Here is a 12152-nt window from a genome sequence, read left to right as displayed (position 1 = left end):
CAACTCAAACTCAATTTGTGGTTTCTTGTTCCAAAGCTTGAACTGCTGTGTCTGTAATCCACTTTGGTGTTTCTACATACTGGGACACTTTTGGCTTAAGTGGAGTGTTGTGGGAAGGCTACCACTGAGATAGGGATTCTGTCCTTCACAATGGAAAGCCTTGGGCTTTCACTGAGAAACAGAGCCGGGCATGGGCAGACCCACAGAGAACTGGAGGGCTGTGGACTTGGGAGTCTCACACTTGGGGCTTTGAGGCACAATTCAGGAAATACTGACCTGTATGCTCAAAAAAAAAATCAGCAGATGGATGGGGCACAGTTACCATCTAATCCCTGAACTTTTGAAAGCTGAATTCTCATTACCGGTCTGTAGAAGCTGGCAGTTTTGCAGGACTTCATTTAACAGGATTTTCAGCATTCCATACCAAGCTCAGGTACAGCTCTGTTTACTCTGACAAATACACCTTGTTTCCTGTACCATGCCAGTGTGATGTTGGCAGTGATGATGGATGAAGATAAGAAAGGTTTTTGTAATAACGCATTTACAGTTTTGTGAATTTTTCCCGCACCTCAAGACTTTCCTCTTAGAAATAGTCCTGCAAGGGAATTCAGCGCCTGAGTGCCAGTGTCACACTCAGTATATTTAACAGGATCAGTAAAACTGACATGATGGGGTAGCTCCATGAAGCTTGTTGCTTCAAGAGAAAGGGTTAAGATTTTTCTGATTTCGGATTTGGGAAGGAAGACTTGGATTCTTTTGTTCTCTGAAATACTGCTGGAGATTGCTGTCCAAAGCAGGAAGCCTCTGTGTCTACTGGAGCCCAACCCTGAGTTCCTGTTCTGTATTATGTTCCCACCTTGGCTGCACTCTTTGTGTCAGTAAATGATGATAGAACAAATTGGGTCTTTGTTCAACAACCTCATTGGTGCAGGCCTTAAGCACAGGGTCTGCACCTGTGGTCTGGTCTGGGTCACTCACTGCTTTTATGCCATTTATCCTTGTGTGGCCCTGAAGTTCAACCAGGAGCAGCATTCCCATGATGCTCAAGAGAGGTGCTTTGGGGCTCTTCCCTTCAGCTCAGACAGTACCACACAGCAGGGTTTTCTTTTTACCTCCCATGCTTGCTTGCCAAAGGATTCAAAATATTATGGATGTTGGTGGCACTGGCTTCAGACTTCTGCCATGATTTCTTTTATGGTGCTGCTCATCTATCCTTAGATGTCCATGTCTATTACCTCTTTGCCATGGTATCTGAAAGCCTTTAGTTTATCCTTCCATATCAATCAAACTATGTGTATTCCTTTGGAATAAGAACTGTCTGTAAGAGCAAAATAAGACCTCAGTATAGTCCAAGAGAAGAGGATTAAAAAACCTGTCCTTCTAGAAGGTCAGCAGACACCCAGGCCTCCTTTCTCTTCAAAGCACAGACCCAGCCCTGGTGACTGGGATAACTTGCAGTGACTTCCTGAAAGGATAACTTGCAGTGACTTCCTGAAACACTTGACCCTGAACTTGGCTGTGTTCATACACTGCTGGGCTGATGATCACTGGGTACCTGCTTAAAGGTTTGAAAGGTGCTATTTGAAGGGAAATAAAAGCAGGATGCAATCCTTGCTCTCTCCTTTTTTTCCCCCTATTGTGTTAATCCCGAATAATGGCTGGGGCATAGCAAATCTGAATTCAGAAAAGTTGCAGGCTCTGAGCCCAAGTGAGGATGACCACTTCAGTAAGGCGTACTTTATATAGCAGCAACAAAGCCAAAGCCTGACTTGAGCAGGAGCAAAAAGAACAGGGGTAGCTCTAAGCAGGACCCATGGAGGTTTTCATCAGCATGAACAGAGAGGATTCAGGTCGAGCTGAGGATGTAGTGCCACTGGTAGTCTTAGAGCGACTTTTGCAGGGACTGGAGTTTGACTGATCAAATCTTCCAAGTTGTCCTTCATTTACACGTATCTGAGAAAGCTGATGAGCGGATCCATCTGTTCCTGCTCTCCTCAGCATCCCTGGCTGGAAGGACCAGAAGCTTTCGTCTTTTGTTAAGAACAGGGCAGAGGTGGTTGAAACAGATCTCAGCACCCAAATATTGTGAAACACTAGCATTGGCTCTGGGAGCCAGTCCTGCTGTGACCAGGGAGTGTGGCAAGGGGCTAGCAGCGGGCCTGTTAGCTAAAGGACCGAGAAGCTGATAAGGAGCTTTCTCCAAGGCCATAACCAAGGAGATCGAGAGAAGAAAGATAAGAGCATTCTGCAGCTGGATGGAAAACAACTGGAAAGTGTATAAAAGATCAGCCATTTCACTAATAAAGTGTTGCCAACTGTTGCCAACGGTTGCTAACGGTTGACAACTGAGACTGAGACTGCTTGTGGTCTCTGCTTTAATGTCGTGACCGCCTCGACTGTGACATTGGAGGGCCCAGCAGTGCAGAAAATGATACCAAGCACTACTGTGACTGTGCTGCACAAACAGTGAAAACTTCTGGGAACTCAGGAAACCTCTCCACTAACTCATAAAATCACTGTAAAGTAAAACCAACTGAGGCAGCCAGTTACTAGGAATTAGTATTTTGGCATGTAGTTATGCTAGTAATTATTGGTGCTTAGTCAGTCTAGTAGCACCTGTTCATGGGCAAAGATTCATCTGTTGGGAAGGTGAGAAGGAACCTTTTTTATCTTCTTTGGTTATACTTCCAAGCCATGAAATTATATCACACCCTTTAATAAACTTTTATATCACAGACTTTAATATACTTGTAATTGATTTTAAAAAGCTCTGAAGATGTCTCAGTGGAAGAGTGCTTTACTGGTCACCAACACACAGCCCTTGAGTGACAACAGCGTAAATCTACATCTCAGCAACTGGAATCGCTTTGACAAGCTAAAACTAAAACAGCCCCACTCCACAGCTCTGGCTAAGACTGATAGTCTGGTTTAGATAACTGGTCACTAGTGGAGCTCACCGTGACCCTGTGTCAGTCATAATTATACCTCTGCTTTTCTACTAACCCTCTAGTATTTCCTTTTTCTCTAATAATAGTTTATTTTCAACCTTAAGGTGCTTAATGCAACCATCCTGTTCAGGGCTGTGATGGTTCTTGGACCTTCCAGGCATGCTTTCTGCTGCCCTTTGTAACAGCGCTCATTCTGAGCAGGCAAGTATGGAGACCAGAAAATGTGGTTTTGGCTTCTGTCAGTGATTTGGCCTTTTGTATTTCTTTTCACGCTCAATGAGGTGTAAGTGGGACACTTTGGAAAAGGGAGTTCCCACCATCATGGCAGAGGAGAGAACAGTGTCCCAGCCAGTACAGTAGAACCAGTGCAGCAGGCTCCTGTGTCCTGTGGTAGCTGCACGTAGGGGCTGCGGGGATGGAAGGGCTCAGGGCTGGCTGCCTTCTGCAGCTCCTGCGCGCTGCTCCTGCACCTGCTCCATGCCTGCAGATTTCACCCAGCTGCTGATGATCTTGGCTTCAAGCTTGCGCACCTCTGTGACGGATGGGGGGTCAGCTGGGTTGTGTCCCCTAAAAAGCAGAGGAAAGTAGACCAGTGTCAGTTACTGGACAGTTGGTACTTGCCTCCTTTACAGGCAGAGTCTGTGATTTTAAGGACAGAGAGAGATTGACTGGTTTGTGCTTCGTATGTGTGCCCTGGAAACCAAGTTGTAGTGTCTGATCTCCAGTACAGCTGGGCAGCAGGCCCAAGCTGGCCCTTGCTGGCTGCTGCTCCCTCTGCTCCAGGCCTAAAGGCAGATAGCTAATGCCAGATGGCACTGGACTACTTCATGTGACTGATTGCTGCAGGCTGTCTCACACTTGTGCCACCCCGTGCGCAAGAACATGATCTAATGACAGTAGGTGAGCTGAGTGCCAAGTTCTGCACAGCTCAGCATCCCTGGAGGCTGAAAGAGGCCTGGGCTGGGGAAGAAGATCACTCTTCTACATTGGGCTGCAATAGCCTTGTACCCATCCTCTTTAGGTACTTGCCCTGTGCTAGGCGCTGGTAAGGCCACACTTCAAATCCTGAGGTCAGTTTTAGGTCCCCCTTGACAAACAGGACATGGAAGGGATGGAGAATGTCCAGGGAAGGGTCTGGAGCACTGGGAATGGCTGAGGGAGCTGGGAGTCTCAGCCTGGAGAAAAGGAGGCTCAGGGGGGACCATCTCACTCTTTACAACTCCCTGACAGGAGATTGTAGCCCAGTGGGGGTCAGGCTCTGCTCTCAGGTAACAAGGGACAGGACAAGAGGAAACAGCCTCAAGTTGAACCAGGAGATGTTTAGACTGAAAAATAGGGAAATTTTTTTTATTGGAAAGGTTTGCAAAGTAATGGAACAGACTGCTCAGGGAAGTGTTGAATTCACCATCCCTGGAAGCATTCAAAAACTTGAAGATGTGACACTCGAGGACATGGTTTAGTCGTGAACATGGTGGTGATGTTGGGTGCATCTTAGAGATCTTTTCCAACCTCAACAACTCTTATGATTCTGTGATTCTAAAATATCTCCTGGTTGTTTGGGCTGTGGCTTGCTGAGATCAAATACCCAGGGAATCAGGATTTTGCTAGGCAAAGGAAAGTTTGGTACTTACCGGAGATCAAGGTGATGGGCACCTCCTTTAATGGTAAGTGCAATCAGTGAAGGGCTGAGACTGCTGTTTATCTGGGAGGAGAAGGAGCAAAGATCAGTTCTCACCAAGTTACTGGGCAGAACTGGACACGAGTTCTGAAAATTGGAACATGATCTGGGCAAGACTGAGGAAAAGCATGGGAAGACATCCTTGGTACAGCTGGTATCCACAGCTAACAGTCTGAATGAAGCAGATCACCTGTCCAAAATGAAAGGAATGTTTTCTGCAACTTGGGAACTTTCAGCTGATTCCAGTACAGGTACTGTACTGTACAGTACAGGAAGTTAGGTCTCCTTTGGATCCATGCACCGGAAGCAGCCTGTTTTTCGTAGGATCCCAAGCCAGCCTAAAACACTGAGCTTCTGTATTCAATCAGGAGCTCCACTAGCACAAAATCCAGTCCTGGGTTTTTAAATTTTAGACTGGACACTGACAGCACTCTGAGGTTTTGTTGAATCTAAGACAAAACATGTAGTTTGCATCGCTGCTCATAGTGTCCATCTGGTCTCACCAAGTGTGCTAAGACTAGAGAGAGCCAGGAGCACGTGGCTGGCATCACTGAAACTGCGTGTGAACACAGAAACACACCAGGTTGTGATTCAGACCCTGGGTGTGGGGTAAGGAAGGTCCTGCCGTGCCTGCACCAGTGAAGCCACATTTGTTCCATCAGTATTCCTGGCTGATGGACACTACTCAGTGTAGTGTCCCAAGAGCCCTCAGTGGTTCAGTGGTTCATCATGAAACAGCTGCTTACAGAAACTCAGGTTAAAACTGAATTACCAGTGCTGCTCTGAAAGGGAGGGAGGGCAGTATGTCACCTGCAAAGGCTGCTCTGTGTTCAGGGTACAGGAATGCACAAGCTTACCCCACCTCCAGCCCATGGGTCCAAGTCTCCGTTTGAAAAAATGATGTTGCTTGCACTTTTCAGGTCTGAAATTCAGAGAGTTCATAATTGAGAGGTCTCCTTCCTGCCCAGTTATCCAAATGTGTTTGGCTATGGCAGCAAACATGCCAATAACAGAAAACATCAAATAACTGAACAATTTACTGGTAGTTTTTATGTTATCTTCTTCTCTACCAAAGAGATACAGAAAGGTCTGTTTGGCTCAAGTCAGCACAAGGCTGTGACTTTCTGCCAGGACTCATTAGTGTGCTGTGCCTGTCTTCATGGGGCTCAGCTGGACAGAGGGAAACAGGGAGACAGCTACAGGGTAACACAGAGGGACAAGTAATCACTACAACTCACCTTCCCCCCAAAAGTTTGTCCGCAGCCAGTGTGCTCGCGGCCTCACACGCCACTTGTTCCAACAGTAATGCTCCCGCATAGCTTCAGTGAAGGGCATCTCAGGGAACATGTCCGTCACATTGTTACTGTTAAACGTTAAGTTGATCTCAGTACAAACCTAAGAGAAATACAAGAGCTGCCATGGGGCAGGGGCATAGACAGGATAGCAGCTGAAACCTGCTGGTGTCTCTAACCTCTTACCTGGTAGTCCCAAGCTTCTGCATCTGAACCGATGCCACAGCCCGTGGGATCAGCACAGGACTGGTACAGCTGATATATGTTATAACACTGTGCCAAGCCAGAGGAGTTGTAGAACACCCCTGCCAGGTGGGAACACAGCACAAAACCAGTCAGTAACTGCTGTCTCACCCATCATCTCCCACATGAAACTACATGGCCAAAACCAAGCCAATGGTTGCGTGAGTGTGCAAGGATGGGACAGAACTCACAGAGCCCGGAACTGTGCAAGGTTAAAATCCAGCTTTATGGCAAAGCTTTCATATGGGGCTGACAAATTCCTTCAGATGACACAAACTTGGTTATTGTCCCCAGTTCAATGCAATATTGTCCTGTTTAGACAATTTCCTTTGTAATGGGTTAAAAGCCTAGCAGGCAAGCAGGGCTTCAGCTATGCCCAGTAGAGCAGGTCCCTGTGGCATCTTGCTCAGCTTACTCCTCTGATTTCTCAAGAAGAAAACTCCTTCCAAGCCATGTAATTCTGGCATTTTATTCAATTTCTTTTGAGGCTCTGATTGCTAAATGTGGATCAAAATTCTGGCACCCTGAGCCCTGTGATGTTCAAAGAGATGTTGGGACACTAGTTTTCCTTATCATGAACCAAGCAAACCTGATGTGACAGCAGTACCATTTGAGACCTGATATGATGGATAAGTGCTAGTCTGGTTCTCTGCAGGTAGAGGAATGGATTCACATTAAGGAGATGGAGTATTATTGCCCTGGAAGCAATCAGTATCTCCATTCACATTGTCCCTATTCACCTGTTGCCAATTCTGCATCACAGCCCATGGCACTACACTCTACCTGGCAGGAGGTGGGCTGATGAAGCACATGTAGAAAAAAGTCTTTTTCTGTATGACACAGAGGGTCAAGTATGGAAGAAAGCCAGTCACCTAAAGTTATGGTGGATCATTCCTCTTGTATGATTAAACTCCACCAAGTGAATGCACCTGAGGAGACAGGGAGAGGCATGAGGTGCACCCCTAGAACTGGGAGGAAGAAATCCACCCTTGGCTTATTCATCTCAAAGAAACAAGACTACCACTCTTCCTCACAGAAGGAGTAGCATGTGAATACATTCAGTAGATCTGATAGGTTTGTCAAGATATTAGTGTTTTAAGAAAGCTTCTAGCTGCCAGCCAAATATCTTTAGCAGTGATTAAGGATTGGTATATTTCTGACTTGGAGCATGTACATCATTTGGAAAAAAAATTGGCTCCCAGTCATACTAAATTCCATTAAGTTTGGTAGAATTCCTTAATTTTTTTTTTGGTGCCACTCAGAACCTGTTTTTCTGAATAATGACCAAGGTAGAACTCGTTTTTAATAAGCAACTTGAGAGATTTTATGAGGAACTCTTCAAAAGTTCTTTGAATTTTATCTCTATTAATAATTTCCTTACAAACGCTGCTGGCTGACAAAATAAGTGCTCACACAGATAAATGTATATGTGTGTATACAAGATGTATTTAAGATTGCCTTGCCCCTGGATTAAGACCACAGGACTTTTTCTCAACAAGGAGACCAGAAAACTTCCTTCAGTGAATGTGCACGGAGCCCATGACTGCTGGAGCCAGAGTATGGGTAAACTTCTACAAAAGAACTAAGATTCTCAGAAGTCCACATCACATGGACAGACAACAGGCTATGGGGCTTCAATGCCTGAGAAACATGACAAGAATAAGTTGGGGAAGGTGAGAGAATGAGCCTATGGGCCACTGTGGGACATCCCAACAGACAAAATCAACAGGAGGCAAAATGTCCCAGAGAGAGATCAGAGTCATCCTAGCTCCCCTGACACAGCAATGTGACAGGTCTACTGATAGGTGCTTCTAGAACACGTGGTGGTACATAAAAGATTAAACTGATAATATTAACTCACCAACAAGAGCAGACAAGCCTTCAATTGGGTCTTTATGGGCAATAATTTGTTCACAGCCAACCTGGGTAAGACACATTACAGGCAAATGGCAGACAGAACAGTTACCAGTTGCTTTGTGGAAGGGCTAAGCTGGAAGATTCAATAAAATTATTATTTACATATTTTATGGTTCAGTAGTTTTCCAAAGGCCTAATGCAACAGGTCTGGAAGTTTTTAGCTTCTTCCCCTGTAGCAACAAAATACATAGAAGCAATGAGGCAGGACAAAGGCAGACAGTTCCTTCACCAAGTTAGGGAGCTGTGGAGGAGCCACAGTGGTACACAACAGTTCCTCCTACAATCAGAATATTTGAATGTCCTTTTCAGGGATTGAGGAGAATGTGCAGACTAATTATTTCCATTCTAGAGGTCATTAAACAGACCCTAGAAGGAAACTGTATGCCTGGTGGAGCCAGAGGCAGCATGTCCAGAGTTCCAGTGCAGAAGAGCCTGAGACCTCTTGCACAGTGTGCTCCAGGTAGGACAAGAACCCTAAATGCCACAAAGCCAGAGGCAAAGGAAGTCCCATGGGCTTGACAAGACACCAGAAGACAACGAGAATTGCAACAGCCTCTGGTGATCTGGGATCAAAGCTGGTACCTTTCAAAAGCAGCTGGTGTCTTAGAGGTCTTTGTAAACCCTTGAGAACTTGGCCCTTTTCCCACACTTTGCCATCTATGATTCTCTTGAAAGTTCACCCATTTCCCAGCCCCCATAGCAGCAGGTATTTTTCTGCATTATACCTGAGGTATGTCAGCTTCCTGGATAATACTTTCAAAAGAGCCTGATTTTCACATCTTCATCCTTACCCACCAAGAAAAATACATCTCTGAAAGCATGTTGAGATGGGCTACAACAGAACTACTTTTTTTCTTTTTTTAAAGCTGCAAGCTTTTAGTATTTAAAAGCTGAAGTCAACAAGCTTGCACAGGTGTTTGTGTCCAAGGTAAAGTCAGAGCAGAATAGGAGTAACTCCAGCAAACCTCTCAGCAGTCACCATCACAGAGAAGTTTCAATTATGTAGATTTACTGTCAGACTGGAAGGGCTGCAACTCCACCACTACTGGTCACCCTGTGACCAACACCAATGGTGTCTGCCTGACAGTGTCCTAAGCTCCACTCACCCACTCACACCAATGTCCTCACCTTCACTGGATTGGCAGGGAGGTCACCCATGAAGTCAGTTTTGTATGGATAGTCCATCATGGCCATCATGGTGAAGGCATTTCTAGCAAAACCAAACAGCTGGTAAACATCCTCCTTGTTAGAGATCTTATTGCATGTGGCCATTTTGCTGCTGATCTCATCATAGGCTGCAAAAGAAAGGAAAATAAAAGACGCAAACTTCAACAGAGGAAAGTAATACCAAGCTTCAGCATCTCGTTTCACTCAGGAGTAAGAAGATGCTGTAACGTAAGAGGAGGTTTTTAGGGGAAAGGACACATTGCATCTAAATTTACACCCATTAACAGAACATTCAGGCATAGCTTCCCTGAGCAGTGTCACAATCTTGTGTGGCCCTAAGCCCAAGCTCTGCCCCTCCTGGAGCTCCCTGGGGAGCCTGGAGGAATCAGCACCTGCCAGGACAGAATTGGTCCCAGCTGAAACAGTGAGCAGAGCAGCTTGGTACATTTAGGAACCAATGAGATTCAAAAGCTGGAAAAACTGACAGAGAGAAGAAAAAAAACAACTAATTTTTTTTTTTTAAACAAAACGAAAATCCCAGTCCCAAAAAAACAAACACCACCACCACCCCCAGGGAAAAAAAAAAAAAATTAAGTGCAGCTTCCTGGGAGGAGGGTGTATCTACAGTAAGAACTGCCAGATGAGAACAGTCCTCACAAAGGATTCTCAAGATTCTCAAGATCTCAAGACACGCCTTCAAACATCAGTGGGATGCAGAGGTCAGCTGGAGTCAGGAAATACATCTTTAAAGACATTCCTTCAAGATGTACCCATACACCTTTGCTTTTCTGCTGCAGAAAGCTGCTCCCTTCATTTTCATCCTCCACATTTTGGAGTCACAGATCCTGTCCCCATCCCATTCTACAGCTGACTACTAGAGCATGGCTGCTTTTGCTTGGAAACCCACGGCCTGGGACCTGACTCTGGATACACACTTGAGGGCTGAAGCCTTAAATATGACCACCTTACACCCAGCTGCAGGAAGCATTGCCCCAGGCAGAGCTCAAAGAGCTTGACTGGTTAACAGTAGCATTCTTCTTGCTGTTACCCAAAGCTAAAAGGATCCCTTGGGCTCCTCTGGCAGTTCCAGGACCAGCAGCAGCTGGGAGTCACACAGCTCCTGACACACAGCATGACAGACCAGGGCTCAAGACAGACCCAGAAGCCACTACATCTGTCCCAACACCACATACGGCTTCCAGGAGATGCTGCATCAGCCCATGGCATCTGGTCCAGCCTACTTAGGAGCCATTGCAGAGGTCTTCACCAGTCTATCCTAACTGTCCAAGACCAGAGATGGAAGGGACTTGGATGATTGCTTCAGGACCTAGACTGCCTCCACATATTTCTCAGATGGGTCCAGTGAGCTGAGTCATGCAGCTGTCATACCCACCAAAACAGCTTTTCATGGTGTGGATATTAAGGACAAGTATCTGGTGAAACATGGCTTTACTAAATATAAATACTATGCAAGTGGTTTATACCTGCAAGTGGTTTTGCACTTTGGTGCAAAAAAATGATTTCATTAACACTGTGCAAAGCTCCTGTCATGGTTTGACACTGGCACAATGCCAGTGCCCCCATGAAAATACACTTCCCCTGGTATCTGCTGTGAGATGTGACCAGGAATAAGCAAAGCAGGCTCCCACTTAGAAATAAAGAAGACTTTATTAACTAAACTACAAGAAAAAAAAAGGAAACACACAAGGAAAATGAAAACCTTACAAATCCATCTCCCCTTCTCCCCCACCAAATTTCCAATATAATACATTCCCCAAATCACCAACTCTTGGTCCGGCACCACCCTTCAGACAATCAATCTTCAGTTCATCAAGAGGAGAGGAGTCCTTCTTGTGCCATGGTGACCTTTTCCTTTCATGTCCAGTGCTCTCACCATTGAACACGGACCAGAGTTGCTTTTAGGGTTGTCTTTTAAGGATGCCTTGTCCCATTCCAAAAAGGGCACAGTGTCTCCTTCGGGACATCTGTCCCCCCCCCCAATTTTTTCACGCCCTGGAGCCGAGGGGCACCAACACTGAACCCTCTTGCTTCTGGGGCATTGCCCTCCCTGGAATACAGTCTCTGTATCACAAAGAAACGTGGTTCTGTCCATGGCTATACAAAAAGAGTCCAGCAAAAATGCCACTCCATCATCTCTTCCACCCAAGGTTCTTCTCTATTGACATCTTGCCCTTGCCCAGACCTTCAACACTTGCCCATTCCTTCTTCATCTTCCACTCTTATCTCTCTTCTAGGAACAGTTAATGTTCTGTAAAGTTTTCATTGCCCACAAAGGGTTAAAAGCTCCTACAAGCGGCCAGCCAGATTCCTCTTCTCCCCCACTGCCCCTTCACGATGTGCCCGCAGCACATGATATCAAATTCCAAGATAACAGTCCCAGGCACGGCTCCCTCCCTCTCTCTCTCTCTCCGGGGAAGAGGTGGCGGGGGCTGCCCAGTGCCTCCTGGTACTTCTCTCTTCCACCTTTCCACCCGCGGGGGGGGGCAGGCCCACCTCTCCCCGGCCGCTTTCCCCTCCCCAGCCAGCAGCTGGGCCGGGAGAGAGATCCGAACCCTTCCTGCTGGAAATCCAAAGAGAGCCTCCCAGGGGAGAGCTGTGTTTTAACCCCCCGTGTTCTCAGAGGCGGATCCAATGCCCCAGTGGCCAAACCAGGTGCCAGGATTAAAATCTGAGCACCCACTGGCCTGACCACAGCATCTCAGAAAACCTATTTCCTGTCAAACCACCACAGCCCCACAGAGCTACTTATGTGTGGTATTACATTTTATTTAAATGATATGCTCTTTCTCACCCCTCAAAAATGAACCCTTTATTCCAAGCCTGTCATCCTCCCCTGAAGTATCATGTATCTGTAATCTCATTGGCCAAAGTCTTATTCCACACCCA

At 46.2% G+C, this 12152-nt stretch overlaps 1 protein-coding gene across 2 annotated transcripts in view; it reads right to left on the bottom strand.

Annotated features, from left to right (window-relative positions):
- Positions 1 to 2700: 2700 nt before the first annotated feature.
- DPP7 (dipeptidyl peptidase 7) overlaps positions 2701 to 12152 on the bottom strand; it is a 39613-nt gene continuing 30161 nt past the window's right edge. The window contains exons 7-13 of one of the 2 annotated variants that reach the window (XM_058038168.1): positions 9207 to 9373; positions 8023 to 8083; positions 6105 to 6223; positions 5865 to 6021; positions 5484 to 5548; positions 4580 to 4650; positions 2701 to 3515 (exon numbers count right to left, since the gene is read on the bottom strand). In XM_058038168.1, coding sequence (XP_057894151.1) covers positions 3374 to 3515; positions 4580 to 4650; positions 5484 to 5548; positions 5865 to 6021; positions 6105 to 6223; positions 8023 to 8083; positions 9207 to 9373 — 782 coding nt within the window. In that variant the 3' untranslated portion in view covers positions 2701 to 3373. The remainder of the gene's footprint in view (positions 3516 to 4579; positions 4651 to 5483; positions 5549 to 5864; positions 6022 to 6104; positions 6224 to 8022; positions 8084 to 9206; positions 9374 to 12152) is intronic. The other variant, XM_058038169.1, reaches the window with a different exon arrangement.

The sequence above is a fragment of the Melospiza georgiana genome, chromosome 20 (genome assembly GCF_028018845.1).
Source record: "Melospiza georgiana isolate bMelGeo1 chromosome 20, bMelGeo1.pri, whole genome shotgun sequence".
Taxonomy (NCBI): domain Eukaryota; kingdom Metazoa; phylum Chordata; class Aves; order Passeriformes; family Passerellidae; genus Melospiza; species Melospiza georgiana.
The sequence above is the reverse complement of the archived record's forward strand: the minus strand, read 5'-3'. Positions and strand labels throughout refer to the sequence as shown.